The sequence below is a fragment of the Canis lupus genome, chromosome 4 (genome assembly GCF_048164855.1).
Source record: "Canis lupus baileyi chromosome 4, mCanLup2.hap1, whole genome shotgun sequence".
Taxonomy (NCBI): Eukaryota; Metazoa; Chordata; class Mammalia; order Carnivora; family Canidae; genus Canis; species Canis lupus.
In genome coordinates, this window is record NC_132841.1 from 68992334 (window position 1) to 69012189 (window position 19856).

General features: G+C 35.6%; 1 protein-coding gene and 1 pseudogene across 12 annotated transcripts in view; one reads left to right on the plus strand and one right to left on the minus strand.

Moving 5' to 3' along the window:
* Nucleotides 1-1521, minus strand: part of LOC140632595 (small ribosomal subunit protein eS4-like) — a 27918-nt pseudogene extending 26397 nt beyond the window's left edge.
* The window catches only part of C6 (complement C6), a 94912-nt gene that overhangs the window by 18042 nt on the left and 57014 nt on the right, over nt 1-19856 (plus strand). For 10 of the 12 annotated variants that reach the window (XM_072824758.1, XM_072824762.1, XM_072824759.1 and 7 more), the window contains 3 exons: nt 11432-11476; nt 16644-16806; nt 18289-18445. In XM_072824758.1, the coding sequence (XP_072680859.1) occupies nt 16664-16806; nt 18289-18445 (300 nt within the window). In that variant the 5' untranslated portion in view covers nt 11432-11476; nt 16644-16663. Of the gene's footprint in view, nt 1-10029; nt 10054-11431; nt 11477-11793; nt 11933-16643; nt 16807-18288; nt 18446-19856 lie in introns of those variants that run through there. The other 2 variants (XM_072824763.1, XM_072824768.1) reach the window with 2 other exon arrangements.

Genomic DNA, 19856 nt, shown 5'->3' on the forward strand with positions numbered 1-19856 from the left:
TCCCTGCATGGAGTCTGCTTCTCCCTCTGCCTCTCTCTCTCTGTGTCTCTCATGAATAAATAAATAAAATCTTAAAAATTAATTAATTAATTAATAATAAATTAATAATAAAAAAATTAAAAATTGTGGATATACATTAAAAAGCCATTATTTTCCCTTTTAATTGCTCTGAAACACATATGATAGTTTAAATCAGTTTCACAACCTTTTTTTCATTATCACTCCCTAAGAAACTTTTAGACTTTTTTTCTAATTGCTCATCTTCTGCAATAAATTTTAATACCCATGATGATATATTGTATGCTTGCTTATATGTAATATGCATATCTGTGCTTTACACATAAAAAGAAAAAACATAAAGTTCATTTTTTTTTTGCTCAACACAGGCTTCAGAATGACTACATTTTTAAAAGTTAAAATGTTAAAAAGTTATTGTTATGTAACAATTTCATTATTGTGTGATTATTGCACAGTAAATTTTAATGTAACTTATTTAGTTCTATAAATTTTAATGTATGAAATTAGTATAATAATTAACAACATATATAATATACAGCAATAAGAGGTTTTGAACCCATTAGAGTTTTTAAAAAGTAATTTACATTGACTGTTGAACAATGCAAGGGTTAAGAGTGTTGGCCTCCTGCACAGTGAAAAATCCACATATAGCTTTTGATTCCTGTAAGATTAACTACAAGAGCCTACCATTGACCAGAAACCTTAGCAATAATATAAACATTTGATTAACAGATATTTTGTATGTTATATATATTATATATTGTATTCTTACAATAAAGTAAACTAGAGAAATATTAAGAAAATCATAAGGAAGAAAAAATATATTTATAGTTCTGTACTGTACTTATCAAAAAAATTTGCATGTAAGTAGACTCATGTAGTTCAAACCTATGTTGTTTAAGAGTTAGCTGTAATTTAAAAATTAAATTGCTTAAAAACTATTTTTAGTGAACTCAACTTTTACTTTTTGCTTGATATGAGAAAATAACTTTTAAATAACTGCTAGATGTTCATTTGGATATTGTCAACATTTCTTTCTTTTCAGCACTTGATATAATAGACTGAATAACTTATTGAATTGAATAAAAAGTATAAACTATTTTTATTTCATTCTAAAGCCTATGTCACACATAAAAACACTGAGGATCACACATAAACAACGTCTCATGATTATGCCTCCTCTTGCAATATCCCTCCAGAAAGAGCAAATAATCAAAGAAAAGAAGTCACTTGCTCACCGTAGATTTTAGCGCTAATCTTGTATACATTCTGGGTAACTTCCATAAACTCCATGTCAATGCTGCTTGTGTGATTCCCAAGAAACCCAATAAGAGGAATTACATTCTAAGGAATAAGGTTCTATTGGGTAGGATTAAGCTCCACAGGACCACAGACTATTGTAGTATCTAAGAATTTTTAACCACCCCCACTAACAATCAATTTTCATCCTCTTGAGGGCAATGTTATCCCTCTTGTGAATGCATAATTTACAGCAAAAATTCTAACAGTGTATTCAGGAGTATACTTGAAAGCTATAAAAAAAGAGACATGGGATTAAGATAAATGGAGTTGTATGGGCACAAATCCTAAGAAAATACAAAGATAAAAAACAAAAAAGAGAAGAAAAGAAAAGAAAAACAAACCAGCTCTAATTTGAAAGTGACTGGTCCTGGAGGAAGATGAGGAAGCAGGAAAGGGTAAAGTAGTGGCATTGTTTTGCTGCCTTAAAACTTTGAGTTCTGTTTTTTTAAACAATATAAATAGATTACCTTAATAAAATAAAGAGAATCCTTTAACTAAATATTAAATTTAAACTGCCAAGAATGCTTATTACATTCTTGCTCTTTCTTTAGATCTGGTTTATAGAAAGACGTTTTTTTCCGATTACTCAAAACGTTAGTAAGTCTATTGAAGCAAAAGAAGCATAACAGAATGGTTTTGGGTGGCCATGGGAGTACTGAAAGCTAGTAAAAAACAAAGTGAAATAAATTCCACTAGAGAGCAGAAGACCTCGAATTCCCCTTTACCATTTATTTGTTGAATTAACTTGTCTAATTGCTAATGTACCCAGAGACTTAGATTCTCCTTTATTAATGATACTTTACCTGCATAAAAATGAGGGCTGTACAAATGATTAACAGACACACGAAAAGGTGCTCAACATCACTCAGCATCAGGGAAATGCAAATCAAAACCGCAACAAGATATTACCTCACACCTGTCAGAATGGCTATTATCAAAAAGGCAGGAGATGATAAGTGTTGACAAAGATGTGGGAAAAGGGAACCTTGTGCACTGTTGGTGGGAATGCAAACTGGAGCAGCCACAGGGGAGAACAGTATGGATAGTCCTCAAAAAATTAAAAATAGAACTACTCAGTTCTATGATCCAGCAGTTCCACTACTGATTGGTTATATAAATCTAAAGGAAACGAGAACAGAATCTTGAAGAGGTATTTCCACAACCATGTTCTTTGCAGCATTACTCACAATAGTGAACATATGGAAACAACCTGTGTCCACCAACAGATAATTGAATAAAGAAGGTGTGTGTGTGTCTGTGTGTGTGTGTGTGATGAAATATTATTCAGCCATGAGAAAGAAGGAAATTCTGTCATTTGTGACAATGTAGATGAAACTTGATGGCATTATGTTAAGTGAAATAAGCCAGATAAAAACAAATACTGCATGTTATCACTTATATGTGGAGTAAAAGGAAAAAGGCAAACTCTTAGAAGCAGAGGGTAGAAAAACGATTGTGAGGTGCTAGGAAAGGGAACAGGTGTATTTTGTGGAATTCAAGGGAAGGAAGTGTAACTGAGCCTCACGAGGGACATTTATACTCCCTGGGCACATTTTTTTTCAAGTCCCCACTCCATTCTTCTTCTTCCCCTCTGCAAAGAGGTGTTCTCTGCTTCTCCTAGCATTTGGTGGAAGTAAGGTTCATGTTATGTCTCACTGGAGTTCCCATCCCTAACCTGGGCACATAAAGTTGAACTGACTCATGCCCCATCTTGGCCTACCAGCCTTGCTCAAGAGGCAGAATCATGAGACTTGAAGCAGGTCCTGGAGGATTAGCTTTTCTGAGACAAGACTGGGTAGGTTTCCTCTAAAAAACAGAGGGGCAGGAGAAAAGACGCAGAGAGAATGAACTGCGTTTTTAGAAGGATACAATATCTTAATAAATACTAAAGAAATTTGCTCATTTAGTTTGTTTTCTCTCTCTTCTACCTAATAAGTTATAAAGTCCATGAAGGCAGGATTTTTTTCCCTGTCTCATTCACTGTAGTGCTTCGAACAGTGCTTTCCAGTAAAGTTTTGCTGAATGAGTGAACAAAAGGCTTTAAATAATAATAATGGTGGAAACTATAATAAATGTGAGCTAAAGAAAAGAGATTAAATGGCTGCATACACAAGAGAAGTTATGATTTCTGTGATAAATTTCTTATAATTTTCAGTACTTCTCATATTCATTTTTTTTCTATCCAACTATTATTATCTTTTAACTAAAGTTCTTGAAAAATTAACCAAATGTATTCATCTTTTTCTCTTTAAGTCTCAACATAATGTCTGGTGTGTAACAAGTGAATACACCAGTGAATATTTATGTATTGATCAGAATGGGTGAATAGATATTACTGCTTTTATGGCACTTTGATAGTGCTTTGCAAGCCATGAAATGTTACCCAAATATTAAATTGTTACTTTCATCATAGTGGAGCTTTAGACTAAATGTTTACATCCCCCAAAATTCATACGTTGAAACCTAATCCCAGTGTGATGGTATTTGGAGGCGGGGATTTGGGTGGTGATTAGGTTGTAAGAGTGGAGCCTGATGAGTGGGATTAGTGTCTTAAAAGATAAAAGAGATCTTGGAGAGCTTTCTTGCCCTTTCTGCCATGTGAAGTTATAACATGACTAGAGCCATCTATGAACCAAGGAGTGCCCCTCACCAGACTGTCCATCTGCCAGCATCCTGACCTTGGACTTCCCAGCCTCCAGAACTATGAAGACACAATCTCTGTTGTTGATTAACTACTCAGTCCATGGCATTTTTATTTTGGCAGCCAGAACAGATTAAGATAGAAAACTGGGTAATAGAGTTCAAGATGCATGGGACAACTGTAGGTCATGGAGTAAACTAGGAAGCTGATTCAAGAGTTTGAGTAAGACTCCTTTGACCTCAGTTACCTTTTTGCTTGCCTTTTCCCAGAAAGCCCTGAATTAAAACCTAATCCAGATTTTTCTATGACCCCAAAAGGCACAGAAATTTGCAGAGGTTTGACTTGTTTTATCTCAAACTTTATTTCTATTCCTATCTATATCAAAACAGTTTTAGATTAAGAGTCTAAATAGTTGATTTTCTTTGCATTCCAAAGAATTGCCAAAGGGTTTATTCAATTTAATATCATCATTATGAATTGCTCAACGAGTCAGTAACTATGCAAGTAAAAACAATTTTTGAAGCCCTCTGCTATAGGAAAGATTGTTGCCTCTTACACCAAATCAATGAAAACCTGCATAGCAGAATCGTAGCTAAGGGCATATATGTAAAAGCATATGTAAAAATCAACAATTTTCTGGCAAATTCATTGTGTGTAGATAACTCAATTCAATCAACATTTATTTAAATTCTTTTCAGTCAATTGTAAAGATGAATATATTATTCAGGCCCTGTTACTAAGGAAATTTGAATATATCATACAGAGTAAGAGAGAGTAGGTGATAATACAGCAAACAAATAATCACAATGCCTGCAATAATACCTTCCATACAAAAGATAAAAAAAGTTATGTAAGCTTAAAGGATAGAGGAATCATGTAGTTTCTGATCATAAGAGTGAAAGTGTTTATGAAATACAGAAAGGTTTAGGAAGGAAATACATTGGAATGGACCTTGAAGAACAGATACATAATACACTAATACTTCAGAATACAAAATTGGGGAAGAAAAAGTTTCAAGAAAGGACAATGTCAGGAGAGGCTATTTTGAGCAAATTGTCCAATTTGGTTGGATGATGAAGTATGCAAAAAGAAGGAGAGAAAATAAGTCTAAAGGGATAATATGGGATCAAATTGTTCAGGGTTTCAAATATTAGGCATTAGGACTCTGTCCCTAATTTGGTGATCTTCAGAAAAGAGCAGCATTGATGTTTTGAGTAGAGCTGTGCCACTGAGAGGTGAGCTGTAGACTGACTAACCTGAAAGGGTAGTTTAGGAGGAATTATAGCACCACTTAAGCCACTGAAGGAATCTTCTAGTTGTGAGTTCGTCGGGGCTGGAAGTGGAGCTATAGCTAAAGACATGCAGAAGAGGTAGAAAAGATGAAAGTGCATAGACAAGAGACACTTCAGAGAGTACAGCTATAGGATTTAGCAGCTAGTAGATTATAGAAAATGGGGAAGAAAGAATGCTGTCGCTGTGATGTGGTGTTCTATTTGGATACTATTAGTGAACATTTGAATATAGTTGACCTTGAACAGCATGAGTTTGAACTTCTTGGGTCCATTATCGGTGAGTTTTTTACAGTACTGTAAATGTATTTTCTCTTCCTTATGACTTTGCTAATAATATTTTTTCTCTAGCTTACTTTATTGTAAGAGTACAGTATACAATACATATAACATACAAAACGTGTTAATTCACTGTGTTAACAGTAAGGCTTCTAGTCAACAATAGGCTATCAGTAGTTGTTTCTAGGGACTCAAAAATTATACATGAATTTTTGACTGCATGGGAGATCCACACTCCTAATTCCCGTGTTGTTCAAGCGTCAGCTGTACAGAAATAGGTAGGCTAGGAAGCAATAGGCAGAAAGGTAAAATTTAAGTCCATGGAAGTAGGTGAAATATGAAAGAAGAGACTAAGGATAGAATTCCAGATAGGAGCAAGAAGAGAATAATAAAAAGAAAGAGAGGAAAAAAAAAGAGAGGAATTTCCTGAGAAAAATACGTATTGTAAGATATCCCAGAAGCCAATAAGCAGATTGAAAGTGATCCTTCAGTTTGGCAATTAGGAGGTTCCTGGTGGTCATTGAGAGAATAGTTCATGTAGGCTGTTGTGTCTGTAACACCAATACCAAAGAGTTAAGTTAATGAAGAATAGCTGTTAAGAAATCAAATATAGTCAATTTAGACTATCCCTGAAATAATTTTAGTAGTAAAAGAAAAGACAGAAAGAGCGTGGTAGCCTGAGGTCCGAAGTAAACCTCTATATCCTCCATTTGAGAGTTTTGTTCTCTAATTCTCTGAGTGAAATAATTCAATTTGTAATTTTACTTTATCTACTTACACATTGACTGACAAAGTACACTCTAAAGGGCCAGGGAAATAGATGGGGTCATTAGCCTTGGTTCTAATGAGAAATTATAGTATTTTTCCTATAATGATAAGTTGGCATGTGGATACTTAGCGTACGAAAAAGCCTTCAGATAGCAGCTTGCACTGTTCATTATCTTATGTTTGGGGTTATTTTCTTGGCAGAAAATACCATTTGGCTATGCATCCATCATCATTAAGAGAGGAATGAAGATTTTTAACAGAATACATATTCTAGTGTGGAAAAATTATAATTGGTCCATTTTAACTTTCCATGTCCTGGCTCTAATTTCCTTATACTCCTTTCTGTTCCTTTATAAGAAAGTCCTTTTCCGATGGTCAGTCTACACATTTAAGCTCACTAGCAACTTTCTGCATTATACAGATATAGAGCATTTTATTTAAAAAAGTATTCCAATAAAAATTAGTGAAAGGGAATAAAGGGAAAGGAGAGAAAATGAGTGAAAATATCAGTGAGGGTGGCAAAACATGAGCGACACCTAATTCTGGAAATTGAACAAGGGGTAGTGGAAGGGGAGGTGGGCGGGGGGTTGGGGTGACTGGGTGATGGGCACTGAGGGGGGCACTTGGCAGGATGAGCACTGGGTGTTATGCTGTATGTTGGCAAATTGAACTCCAATAAACAAAATTTAAAAATAAATAAATAAAAAGGTATTCCATGTCACCAGCCAACACTTTAGAAGACCTCAGTAGCTGAAATAGTTCAACTGCAAATTTCATAGTATACTTTGTTTCTCGGTGGTATGTGTCCAAATATCATTTAGAGAGTAGTCATATTCTTGCACAGATACACACCTGAGCATAATTGCACACATCCAATTTGTAGCTCTGGAACAACCACTCATTCATCATTAACAAACAAACAAACAAAACCAACCTATTTCTGCACCTATTTCTCAAAGCCAATTGGACATTGTGGTTGTGTTGATCAGACCAGAAATCTCTCCCTCTGGGTTTCAGGGTTCAGAAAACTTCTATAAAGGGTCAGATAGTAAATACTCTAGGCTTTGCAGGCTATATAGTCTCCTTTGCAACTATTCAACTCTACTGTTATAGTACAAAAGGAGCTGTGGACAATGACTAATTGTGTGACTTCATTTCAATAAAACTCTATTTGTAAAACAGGTAACAAGCTAGATTTGCCTCCTTGGCTGTAGTTTGCCAATCAGTGATCTAGAAAAGACCTTGAGTGGGATGTGTCATTTAACCATCCACAGAGACTCAAGATGGAGAACCCATGTACATCACTGAAAAGATACTCCATCTCAACAATTCCTCCATACCACATTTAAATCCCACCACCTGTTTTTCCGGTGCCATGGAACACAATCTTCTCATTTCTCTGTCCTCCTCATAGCCCACGTTACTTAACAACACTTCTTAGGCTCATCCTATTGGCTTCTGACTTTTATCTCTCTAGGTTATGACTGCTAGCATTTGCCCTTTGCTTCAAATACCATGACCATAGGAAAAAATGTATTTAATTTTAGGGCCTCAAAGAACCAACTAGAAAAAGAAGTGTACATACTTATTTTCTTGCCCCATCACCATATGTATCTTTTCCTCCTGTTAACTTTCTCAGATCCTGAAGGGTGAAACTCATGTCCCACAGCCCCAATGTGTATTCAACAGAGATCTAAGGCACACTACTCTATTTTTCTTCTTAGCCTGAAATCTCAATCTTTAAAACCTCAGCACAGTATAGGAAAAAGAAAGCAGACTGTGAACCAGGTACTTGTATTCTGGTTCTGACTTACTCTGAGTAAGTTACTACCATGCATGTTAAAGCATGTTACCTTGGAGCAGAGGTCTCCCGGTGTACTTCAAAGAATCCTTAGACTTGCTCAGATAATCATTTCCCACCACATGGTAAAAATATAAGTTGTTTGAGAAATGTTTGTTTTAGCTGTTTTCCATATTTGGGATAATTAATATTTTTTAAAGTCTTCTACTGTTTTGAGAAATGTTTGAGAAATACTTATTTCCAAAAGAGGAAAAAATTTAAGTGAAGTGATTTGCTGAAAATCATATAGTTGGTTATTGCAAAATCAAGAAGAAAATATGTCTCCACATTCTCCATTGCCATAGTTTTCTTTATTCATTGCACCATTTTGTTCTGCTTCACCTTAGCATAATATACATATTAGCCAATCTCAAACTATTGTGAACCTGTCATAGAAGTAAAATCATAATTAGACGTAAAGAGTACACTTTTAGATGCTATTTTAAAACTTTACAGATTAAATTTTATATTTGCTTTTGCTGGTTTATAGAGACATCTTTTTCTATAATAAACATTTACATAATAAACTGTATGCAACAATTTTATTAAATTCATTTATTAATTTCAATATGTCTCTAGATTCCTTTGGATTTTCTATATACATAATCATGTTGTCTATAAGTAATACCATAGGATCTCCAGTACAATACTGAATAAATGTAGTGATAGTAGGCATCCTTTTCTCTTTTCTGAACTTAGGAAAAAATGCTCAATATTTTTCCACTACGATGTTAGCTACAAGTTTTTTGTAGATATCTTTTGTCAGATTAAGAATTTATCTTCTGTTTCTATTTTGATGAAAGTTTTTTAAAGATATTAATTTGATGGGGAAGAGGTATGCAGAGGGAGAGGGACAAGCTGACTCCATGCTGAGCACAGAACTTGATGCAGGACTCAATCCTAGGACCCTGAGATCAAGACCTGAGCCAAAATCAAGAGTCAGATGCCTAACCACCTGAGCCACCCAGGTGCCCCTGAAGGAAGTTTTAATCATGCATAATTGTTGAGTTTTTTTAACTTTTGAATTGAAGTATAGTTGACAAATATTATTTCAGGTGTGTGACATAGAGATTCAATAATTACACACATGAAATGCTCACCACAATAAGTGTAGTTACCGCCTGTCACCAAAGTCACTAAGTTTTCTTTAAAAAAAAAAATTATGTATTTATGTATTTATGTATTTATGTATTTATGTATTTATGTATTTATTTATTTATTTATTTATTTATTTATTTATGATAGACACACACACAGAGAGAGAGAGAGAGAGAGAGAGAGAGAGGCAGACACACAGGCAGAGGGAGAAGCAGGCTCCATGCTTGGAGCCTGATGCGGGACTCAATCCTGGGACTCCAGGATTGTGCCCTGGGCTAAAGGCAGGTGTCAAACCGCTGACCCACCCAGGGATCCCCCGTCACTAAGTTTTCATAAATGTTTTTATTCATTTATTAAATGATTATAAGTTTCTTGGGTTTTATTTTACTTACTTTATTCCACCTCACACCATTTATAAAAATACAGTGTGACCACAGAGGATTAAGACTCCTTATGAAATATAAAACTATAAGAGTAACTGATGCAAATTTAGGAATGTATCTGTGACTTCAGATTTCTTAAACAAAGTAATTTCCTAAGCAAAAGAAAAATTATCCAAAGCAAAGTGACAGATTGAAAGAAGAGACCCTTAAAAATCCTTAAAATCATTGATACCTAGAATGCATGGAGCATATCTAAAAGTCAGGCAATGAAAGCAAAGAAGCACAATAGAAAAATAATGGGGGAATATTAATTTTCAATTTTCAGATAGGAAATCAGAATATCCAATGAGAACAAAGGGATGCTGAAGCTCACTATTGACCAGAGACACCCCACTTAACCAACCGTGAGATATCCTATTACATGTCAGATATAAGGTCAGTAGGTTGGCAACAACAAATACTAGTTGAGAACTTGCTAGTTAGAAGCTCTCTTGGGCTACTGCTAAGAGTGTCAATGTGTACAGTTTTTCTGAAGAGTAACGTGGGAGGTTCTAGGAATTTTCTCACAGATTCACAGTGAAAAATATCTTGTGTTTATAGTTGCAGGGAGTCAAAGTCAACAAAAGTCGGCGCTGAGAGAGTAAATAAGTAAAATGTGGTTGATACAATGAATGTCTATGCTTCAATAGACTTACCTTGAATAAGGCTCAGAAGCATAATGCTAAATGAAAAAAGTAAGAAATCAAATAAAACTTTTAGAAAAGTACCATTTCTGTAAATTACAAAAATATACATGGATAATGAGACTATATTTTTAAGGGTATACATATATCTAGATAATAGTATATAAGGACAAACTTCAAATACATTAACACATGTAACTAATTCGGGAAAGAAATCAAACAAGATCATGGGGGGAAATCATGCAATAAATAAAAGAAGATCTTGCATAGACCAATGATGATATGGTTTTACAGGCTGTGGAATGTAATCTATTCTGTGTATTTAAATCTTTAAAAAATAGGGGCACCTGGGTGGCTCAGTGGTTGAGCATCTGCCTTTGGCTCTGGTCATGACCCCGGAGTCCTGGGATAGAGTTCCACATTAGGTTCCCCACAGGGAGCCTGCTTCTCCTTCTGCCTATGTCTCTAGCTCTCTCTCTGTCTCTCATGAATAAATAAATAAAATCTTTTAAAAAACAATCTTTAAAAAATATGTGATATCACTTACAAAATTATATATGTATGTATATTCCTGTGCATGTGTATACTTACATAGAGACACACACATACATATAATATGACTGGGAGTATTTACTCCAAATATTGGAGTAATTTTTGTCTGGTTATTAAAAATGATTTTAATCTTCCCTTCATACTTTTGCATATTTCCTAAATCTTCCTCAACAAATACTCTACAATAAAAAAAATCAATACATGTTTTAATTAACTGGACGCATTCCTAAAGAAGAAGACAATTTAAAGCAATTTATTCTAAGAGGTTTTTAAAAATAGAGTCAGAGATTTCTTTTTCTTTTCTTTTCTTTTTTTTTTTTTTTTTGCAAGAGCAATACCTATTACAATATTCTTTGAATGGGAGAATCACTGAAAATTCAGAATCCCAGAGTTTCAGGGTTATTGCTGTTTGAAGTAATCGTTTACAAAGTCCAGAGTTTCCACAGAGTATTTATTTTGACAACACCCTGGGTATTGTTAGACCTGTGGGATAGGGCCTTGTGTTAGCTAGCAATAGGAGGGAATTTTGTTTGGATTATCATGTAAACCATTTTCATTGTGACTTACTTTTTTTTCAGCCACTTGAGGATTAGCTCTCTGGACACCAAAGACTCTGTTTAAAGGTGAGTGATATAATGATTTCATTCATAATCTTACTATTTCAAAATCATGGATCATGTTTCCAACAAACTTACCCTTTCATGAACGAAAATACATACCTCAGATCATTTGCCTCTCTTTTAAAATAAGAAGTAACCACTTTGCTTAAATATCATAAGAACTAAAGCTTCATGTTTCTTAAAGAACTATCCTTCCAGAGAACTACTTTGTTGAGATCAAGTTTTTTCTATGAGTTAAACTAGAGTTAAAAAGTAAAGCAAACATACCCTTTAACCAAAAGATGAGTCATGTGCCTGGACTCCCTAGCCTGCCCTAGCAATGGTAAGTACCATTTCTCGAGATTCTGGGGCATGCATAGAAGAAAAAACATTAAATAAAGAGATTCAAGAAATTCACAAGAAGACAGAAAGAAAGAACCTGCAGCTGAGGGCAAACTAGAGCATCCTCTAACCTGTCGGGTAAGATATGCCAAACTGCCTTATAGACACATTCATGTGAGGCAAGTACATTAGAAGGTGACAGATCAGAATGAAATGGACTTCACTCTACACTAGAATTCTCCAAATGCTCACAAAGCCATCTTCAATGGTTCAGTGGGATCACTGATTTTTAGAGTTCAAGAGAGATGTATGGCTGCTGCTCTTCCACCATGGCACCAGAGCAGATTTTTCCAGCCTTCTCTTCTTACTGAACATTCTTTTGTTCCATGTTTCTATGAAAATTGTATGGTAATGGGTAAAATGCCCATATGTCATTGTAGATATTTCCAAAAAGCGTAGAGATGTTGAAAATTAATAAATAAGGAAACATCTGATATTTTATGCTGGGCCATGGTAATAACAAATTTAGAGAAATAATTATCTTTATTGGAATGAAAATTATCCTTTTAACATAAATCAATTTTTCCTCATAACAATCAAATGGTATTAAAGGAGAAGATATCAATTAGTTATTTTATTACCAACTCCTCAAATAAGAAGCTTAGACCCTATCATCTTAATTTATAGTATTTTCCAAATCACCTCAGAAGAGTTATAGCCAGAGAAGAGGTTGGAATAATTTTATAAGGGTTCTGTTCTTGAAGTTTTTGCTCTTAGTTGGAATAAAGTCCATCAATGCTTTTCGAGTTTTTGGAAGTGGAAACAGATATCATCTGCTGAGAATTGACAACTGGTAATTTAACTTCTCTCAATCATCTACATGCTGATTCAACAAAATACTTTAAGAATTTGCTTTCTCTACAGTTGAAGGAATTATTCTGGAAGAAAATGATCTCTTCAAAATCTAATAAGAAAAATAAATAAACAACAGCAACAGTAAAAACAACAAAACCCTCTCCTGTTAGGCTCCTTTGTTGAAGCAGTTCCTGTATGATAGGATCCCTCGTTGAGGGTTGGAGGGTAGGAAGGTGATTAGTCAGGTGGTTGATTAACAGGGAAATTTCACATTGTTAGGAGTCTCCGCAACGAAGGTCCAGTGAAAAACCACCAATGAAAATGGCGAAAAACCACCCAATCTGGAGTTTGGGTCTGATTATTTAAGACACACTTTTCTCCTGATCACAGGCTAAATTTTGTCTGGACACTCTTTGGCTCAATGTCCTATAGTTCTGTGCTGCCTGGCAAAACCAGGAAAGGTGAGTTACTTACCAGTGAACAAAAATCAGTAGGCAAATGCAGCAATCTTTAATTTTTGGATTCAAATAGCCCAGGGAAGTAACAGCTTTTAGATAAGTAGCAGCCTACCTATGAGTTGCATTAAAAAGAAAAAAAAAAAAAAAGCTTGGATAAAAAGCATGGGAAGAATCCTCAGTTTCTGTCTACCCTCCCCAGACAGTGATAATGGATTCTATTATTTGTATTTTATTCAATGCCTAGCAGTTTACAATGGATACTCAAATGTATGTCATTTTCATTTTAAATTGAAGGACATTCAGTCACACATGTCAACGATTTTGGTTGCTTTTATTCTAGCATTTTTCTCTGGGCTTGTAGGGAAGTGCAAAAATCTCACTAATTTATTAAGAAGAAGTGCTGTCAAGTCTGAGCATATTGGAGAAATAATTTTTATATCTGATCTCACACTCTTGGTTTGAATGAAGATTTATAAAATGATCCTCATTTTTTTTTTTTTTGCTGAAGAATTTTTTTACTGCGACACAAAGAAAATGACCACATTAAAATATAATCAGAAACTTACCCTCTGAAACATTTGAGGAAGGCATATTTCAGTAAGGCAATTTGGCAATATCTATTAATATTTTAAATTTCATATCATTTGACTAAGCCATCAACTGCTAGGAACACACCCACTGATCCCATGGATCTACTACGAAAGTATACAGTGCAATGATGTTTATTGCAGTGTGTGTATATACTAAATGTCTAAAATTAAGAAATAGTTAAATCTAGTGTAATACATCCACATGGTATAAAACTATGCAGCCACTAAAAAGATGCAGTAGATATGCATCTATCAATATAGAAAGATTTTCAAAGTATATTACTCAGTAAAAACAGCAAACTACAGAGTAGGGCACATCATATGTCCTCTTTTTGTGTATATATTTAAAGAACATGCATACATGTATATGTATAAGATAATATATGGAAGAATTTTCCCTCAGTTGGATACCAATGAAAAAAAAGAAAACAGTGATTATGTGTGGGAAGAGGTCATGGCTTCAGGTAGAAGAGAACTCTGGCTTACACTTTTCTTTCTGTTCTGTTCAAAATTTTCAAATATAGACATGTGTTATTTTTACTTTTTTTGAATGTCAGCAGAAATTTTCTGGTTGATTATATTATAAGCTATGTTAATTTTCTTCATACATCTTGATACAGTTTAGAACTTAATAAATGTTATCAAATAAATAAGAGGTAGACTAAATAAATTACAGGTGCTTTAAAAAGAAATCTGAATCTCAAAAGCTGTAGTTTTTTTTTTATTTCCATCAACTATTACAACAAAGCTGAGATAAAGCAGTTATGTTACAAACTATCACTCTGGCTAAAACAATGGAAGACAATTGAAGAGAGAAGATCATTTCTGAGGTCTATGAAATATCTTTAATTTGGCAGAAACTTTGAGAATAGTGTTACAAAAGTGGCTGTAATTATGGACTCAAATTATGATATTCATATTTCATAAAAACCCATTTCTAAACTATTTCCAAGACCCAATTCAAAAATATTTATTCATTATATGCTATGCTTGCTCTCATTCTTCTAAATGCTGAAATGAATTCAACAGACAAAAGAGACCAAGAACCAGCGTGTTTACATGCTGATGAAGGAGAGAGGGAAGAGGAGATATTTATTTAAACTTAAGTAATAATTTATATATCAAAAGGGGATGTATAACAAAGAAAAATAAAGCTTTGAAGGGGCATAGGAAACACTGGTGGGAAATTACAATTTCAAATAAATTGGTCAGAGATCTGATTTTATTTGTAAGATGAAAAGCAACTAAAGCCATATTTCTAAGTTGTTTTGAATGCAAATAGCCTTATTTAATATCAAAACACATTTTTGGCTTTCACATGATCCTTGCTTCACTTAAGTAGCCACTAATTTTGAAAAATGCATGAGCAACAGCTACCATTAAATTTGTAACACTCTTAAATGTTATTACTAACTTGAAAAACTAATTTTTATTGAGTGATGATTCCTTGCCAAAGATTGTTCTAAGCGCTTTGCATGAATTTTCTTACTGAAGCCTAACAAAAAAGTCTTATAAAGAAGGTAGAGTGTTATTGATGGTTTTATAGATAATGAAACTGAGACACAAAAATTAAAAGAATGGCTGGGCACCTGGGTGGCTCACTTGGTAAGGCATCCAACTCTTGGTTTCAGCTCAGGTCATGATCTCTGGGTTGTGAGATCAAGCCCCACATCTGCTTGTCCCTCTCCCTCTGCTCCTCCAACCCCCTCTAAAATAATAAATAAGTCTTTAAAAACAAAAAATAAATTAAAAGAATGGCATTTTGGCTCTTTAAATGACAGTTACTATATTAATGAAATACAACAGCATTTTCTCTGTGTATTTAATAATGTTACATGTTTTGTTAAAGATATAAGGATCAAAATAGCAACACTGGGGGCAAGAGGTGGTTTTGCAAGTTCCTTTCAATAGCTGGCAGATCCTCAAGGCTCCACAGCACACAGGGGAGCTGCTGATCAAAGTTTTCTCTATCATTCAGCTACATCTGGATAAATGCTCTTGTGGCCTAGGTGGTGGAGTTCAAGGCATCTAGATGCTCCAGTAACACATCGTTAGTGTGATCAGAAATTCAATGAAGGGATGCACCTCATCCAAGAATGAGGAGTTCCGGGATCTAAGTTGTTATGTGGTCTCAGCATTATTGCCCCTCCTGAAGACCCAGTTTCATCATCCATACCATGAGGAGGTTTAACCTGGAGATGTTAAAGATTCATTTCAGCTCTAACTTCTATGACTCCATAGGTAGAGATAATTGGTTGAGCATCCAACTCTTGATTTTGGTTCAAGTCATGATCTTGGACCATGAGAGCCCCATGTGGAGTCTAACAATGGGCTCTGTGCTCAGCATCAATTCTCTCTCTCTCCCTCCTCTGTGCTTCTCCCCCACTTGCATGCTCACTCTCTGTCTCTCAAATAAATAAATAAATAAATAAATATTTTTTTTAAGTATAAGATTATATAAGAATTTTTTTTTTAGATTTTATTTATTTATTCATGAAAGACAGAGGTGGGGGGGGGGGCAGAGTCATAGGCAGAGGGAAAAGCAGGCTCCATGCAGGAAGCCAGATGTGGGACTTGATACTGGGATTCCAGGATCACGTTCTGGACCGAAGGTGGTGCTAAACCACTGAGCCACCGAGGCTGCCCAAGAATTTCCATTTTGGAATGAAATGTGCTACAAATGCATACTACAGTACCTTGTCTTATAGGCTATTACTGACAGTTCAGAGAAACTTCCTAGAACTGGGAGTTGTAACTCTGGAAATATCCATTCTAAAAATATTTAAAAGCAGGATTTGTAGTCATAAGTATGTGAATTTATATGTATTAACTAGCCTTAAGGAAGGCAGGGAGATGCAAATGTTTTCTAACATCTGAGTCTGTAACTGAGAATGACTTGTAAGTTTTACCTCCAAAAGGCATTTGATGTACATCATTCCTCTTCAGGGCTTAGAGGCTTTCAAGGCATGGCTGGACAATCCATCTTGTATTTCATTCTCCTGAGTGCTCTGATTGACAAATGCCAACCCTGTTTCTGTGATCATTACCCATGGAGTCAGTGGTCCAGCTGCTCAAAAACCTGCAATTTTGGAACCCAGAGCAGACAGAGGTGAGTGTGAGCTGTGTAGATTGTGTTTGTGCCATGGGAAACCTTACAGACAGACTTAGAAAGTTCTAGAGGTAAGTTGGTGGGGACAGGTGGCTTGGGGACCCTACTCCTCCACCATCTTGCCCCGCCCCCTCACAGACAGACTTAAAAATATCAAAAATCCCACACTAAGCAATCCCAAAGTAAGAAATCATAGAATTTGATTTGGATAGAATTTGAGGTCTTTTCTGCATAAGGTTGAAGTCTACATTTGTTCTCTCCATAAAATCAAGGGGCTTCAAAGAAATTTAGTTAAGAATATGTGCAATATTTTCTGTTGACTATTTAACTTACTAAGAATCACTACTCAAGCCTTTTTCAATCAGTGTATAACTGCTTGCCTACAGTTAGTGAGTTAATTATAGAGAATTTTCTACTCATTAAACTGAGTCTAACAGGACCTCAATTGAGCAGCACTATTAGCTATTAGCTTGATTGTTGGCAAATACAAGATGGCAAGAAAACTGTGTTTACTTGGTAACATTTAATAATTCAGTCTTCTCACCGATTCAGAATACTTATCCCCCACAGTTACTTTAAATCTGTTAGATGTCTCTGTTCCATGGAGATGCTCACATAACTTGGGAACAAAGGCATATATTTAATGTTTTTTCATTATTACAGCTTTTTAGAGACCTACTTTAGAAAACTATTTTTACACGCGCAATGTGAGTCTCATTAAAATCATCAACTGACTTCATCAATAAACCATCCTCTAAGTATGTTAAAGCTTTTAAGACTCCTTCACTCAAGAGTCCCTCTGTAGCTCTCCACTGCCTACCAAATAAAGCACAACAACATATCAGGATCCTCTCAGCCAGTGCTGCCCAGGTCCCTCCCACAAGCTCCACCAGGGACCCATCATGCTCCTCCACCTCTAATCTTGGCATATGCCTTTCCTTCCACTTGCCCTTTTCTTTGATGTCTGGGGGACTCATGTGAATTTTTCAAGGTGTATATCTTCTATTACTTTCTCTTTGAATCTTTGGCCCCACAGCACTCTATGTCTCAATCCTTATACTTATCAAACCGTGTTGTCATATTTTAAGGAAATTGCAAGAACTTTCTTTTCTTTTCCATCCAGTCCTTTCCAAGAATTCCTTGAAGGCCAGCTTCATAGATGTGTGAACTATTCAGTCACACAGGACCCTACTTAGAAGGGTTCCATGCTTGGCTCAATGCTCTGCCATTACTGTCTTAAAATTCTTAATAATTTTTTTAATAAGATGCCCCTCACTTTCATTTTGCCCTGGCCTCACAAATTAAAAATCCAGTCCTAAGTTCCATTAAGTGGTAAGAACTGCGCAGAAGCCAACCTGCCTGATTTTCCATGAAAACTTTTCCCTTCATTAATAGTGGTTGATGTTCAATGATATTTTTCTTATGGGGCTTGAAGGACAGTGAATATATTCAATCTAAACCTCTTTCTCCTCACTATTACAGAAAAATAGTAGTTGATCAGTACTATCTGGATAACTTCTGTGACCAGCTTTGCACTAAGTCGGAGACCAGAGAATGTAACTGGCAACGTTGTCCCATCAACTGCCTCCTGGGAGATTATGGACCATGGTCTGACTGTGACCCTTGTGTTGAAAAACAGGTAGGTGACCCATGGATATCTTCAGGACATCTGAATCACAATAAAAGACTTGGATAACCTAACATCAATGTTAGGTTAGGTTCATCAATGTCTAAAAATAAGCCATCTCAGCTTCCATTGATGGAAAATTCCATTTAGCAATCTTTTATTCTGGGGGGGGTGGGGGGAACAGAACTCATTTACATGGTTTACTATCATAGGAGGACCAAGAGGAAATTTTGCCCCCAGTGCTGGTATAGTACTTAGTGAGCTCTGAATTCTACTGCCTATTTCCTCTGAGAGCTCAGAAAGTAAAAGCAGATGCTAGAAAATGGGGGTTTCAGTCCAAGATTTAAAATCAGATACAAATGAGAGACATTAATCAAAAGGCTGACTCCTGGCCCTGCCTCTAATTTCCCTCTCCCCGCAGGAAAGTCCCTTGATTTGTTTGTTGTTCCTAGCTGTAGTATTTACCCATCTTAGCTCATTCCTATGAGGGCATTGGCCCACATAAATCGAAGTCAGAGTGGTGCTGAGCATTCTCACATTAGGAAAGAAAAAGAAACTTTGTGGAGCACTCACTCTCTGAGGGAAACTGTTCTAGGCTTTTTACTTATATCATCTTATTCAAACTTCACATCAGAGTGTGTTTTCCTACTCCCTTTACAGATGAGGAAGCTATAGCTCATTTAGGGAGAAGTAACTTTCCCAAGAATATACCTCTGATGAATAGAGGCGCTATATTTTGAACTTGGATTTTTCTAACTTGAAAGTCAGTAATTTTTTATCCTGTCCTATTCTTATCCTTCCCTGACTCCCTGTTTTACTACTCACCATTTAAAATCCTTTAAATATGAATGTGTTAACCTGGGTTTCCTTTTTTTTTTAAAAAAAAAGATTTTATTTGCTTATTCATGAGAGACAGAGAGAGAGAGGCAGAGACACAGGTAGAGGGAGAAGCAGGCTCCTCACAGGGAACCCGACACAGGATTTGATACTAGAACCCCAGGATCACGACACGAGCCAAAGACAGACACTCAACCACTGAGCCACCCAGGGGTCCCATCAACCTGGGTTTCCATGCTGACTTCTTTATGCAGAGGAACCCTCAAATCCTTTCAAATTGGTTACTTCATAGGACCTTTGAGATATACAAGGGCTACCGTGGGGCACCTGGGTCGTACAGTAAGTTAAGTCCCTGGCTCTTGGTTTCAGCTCAGGTCATGATCTCAGGGTCATGGAATTGAGCCCCACATTGGGCTCCACACTCATGGAGGCTGCTTGAAATTCACTTTCCCTCTTTTCTTCACGCTTGTACTCTGTCTCTCTCTAAAATACATAAATCAATCTTTAAAAGTGCTAATGTTACTGCCTAGATTTACTGCATGCAAGATACTCCATAAATATTTGTGCATTTGATTTAATTAATTTA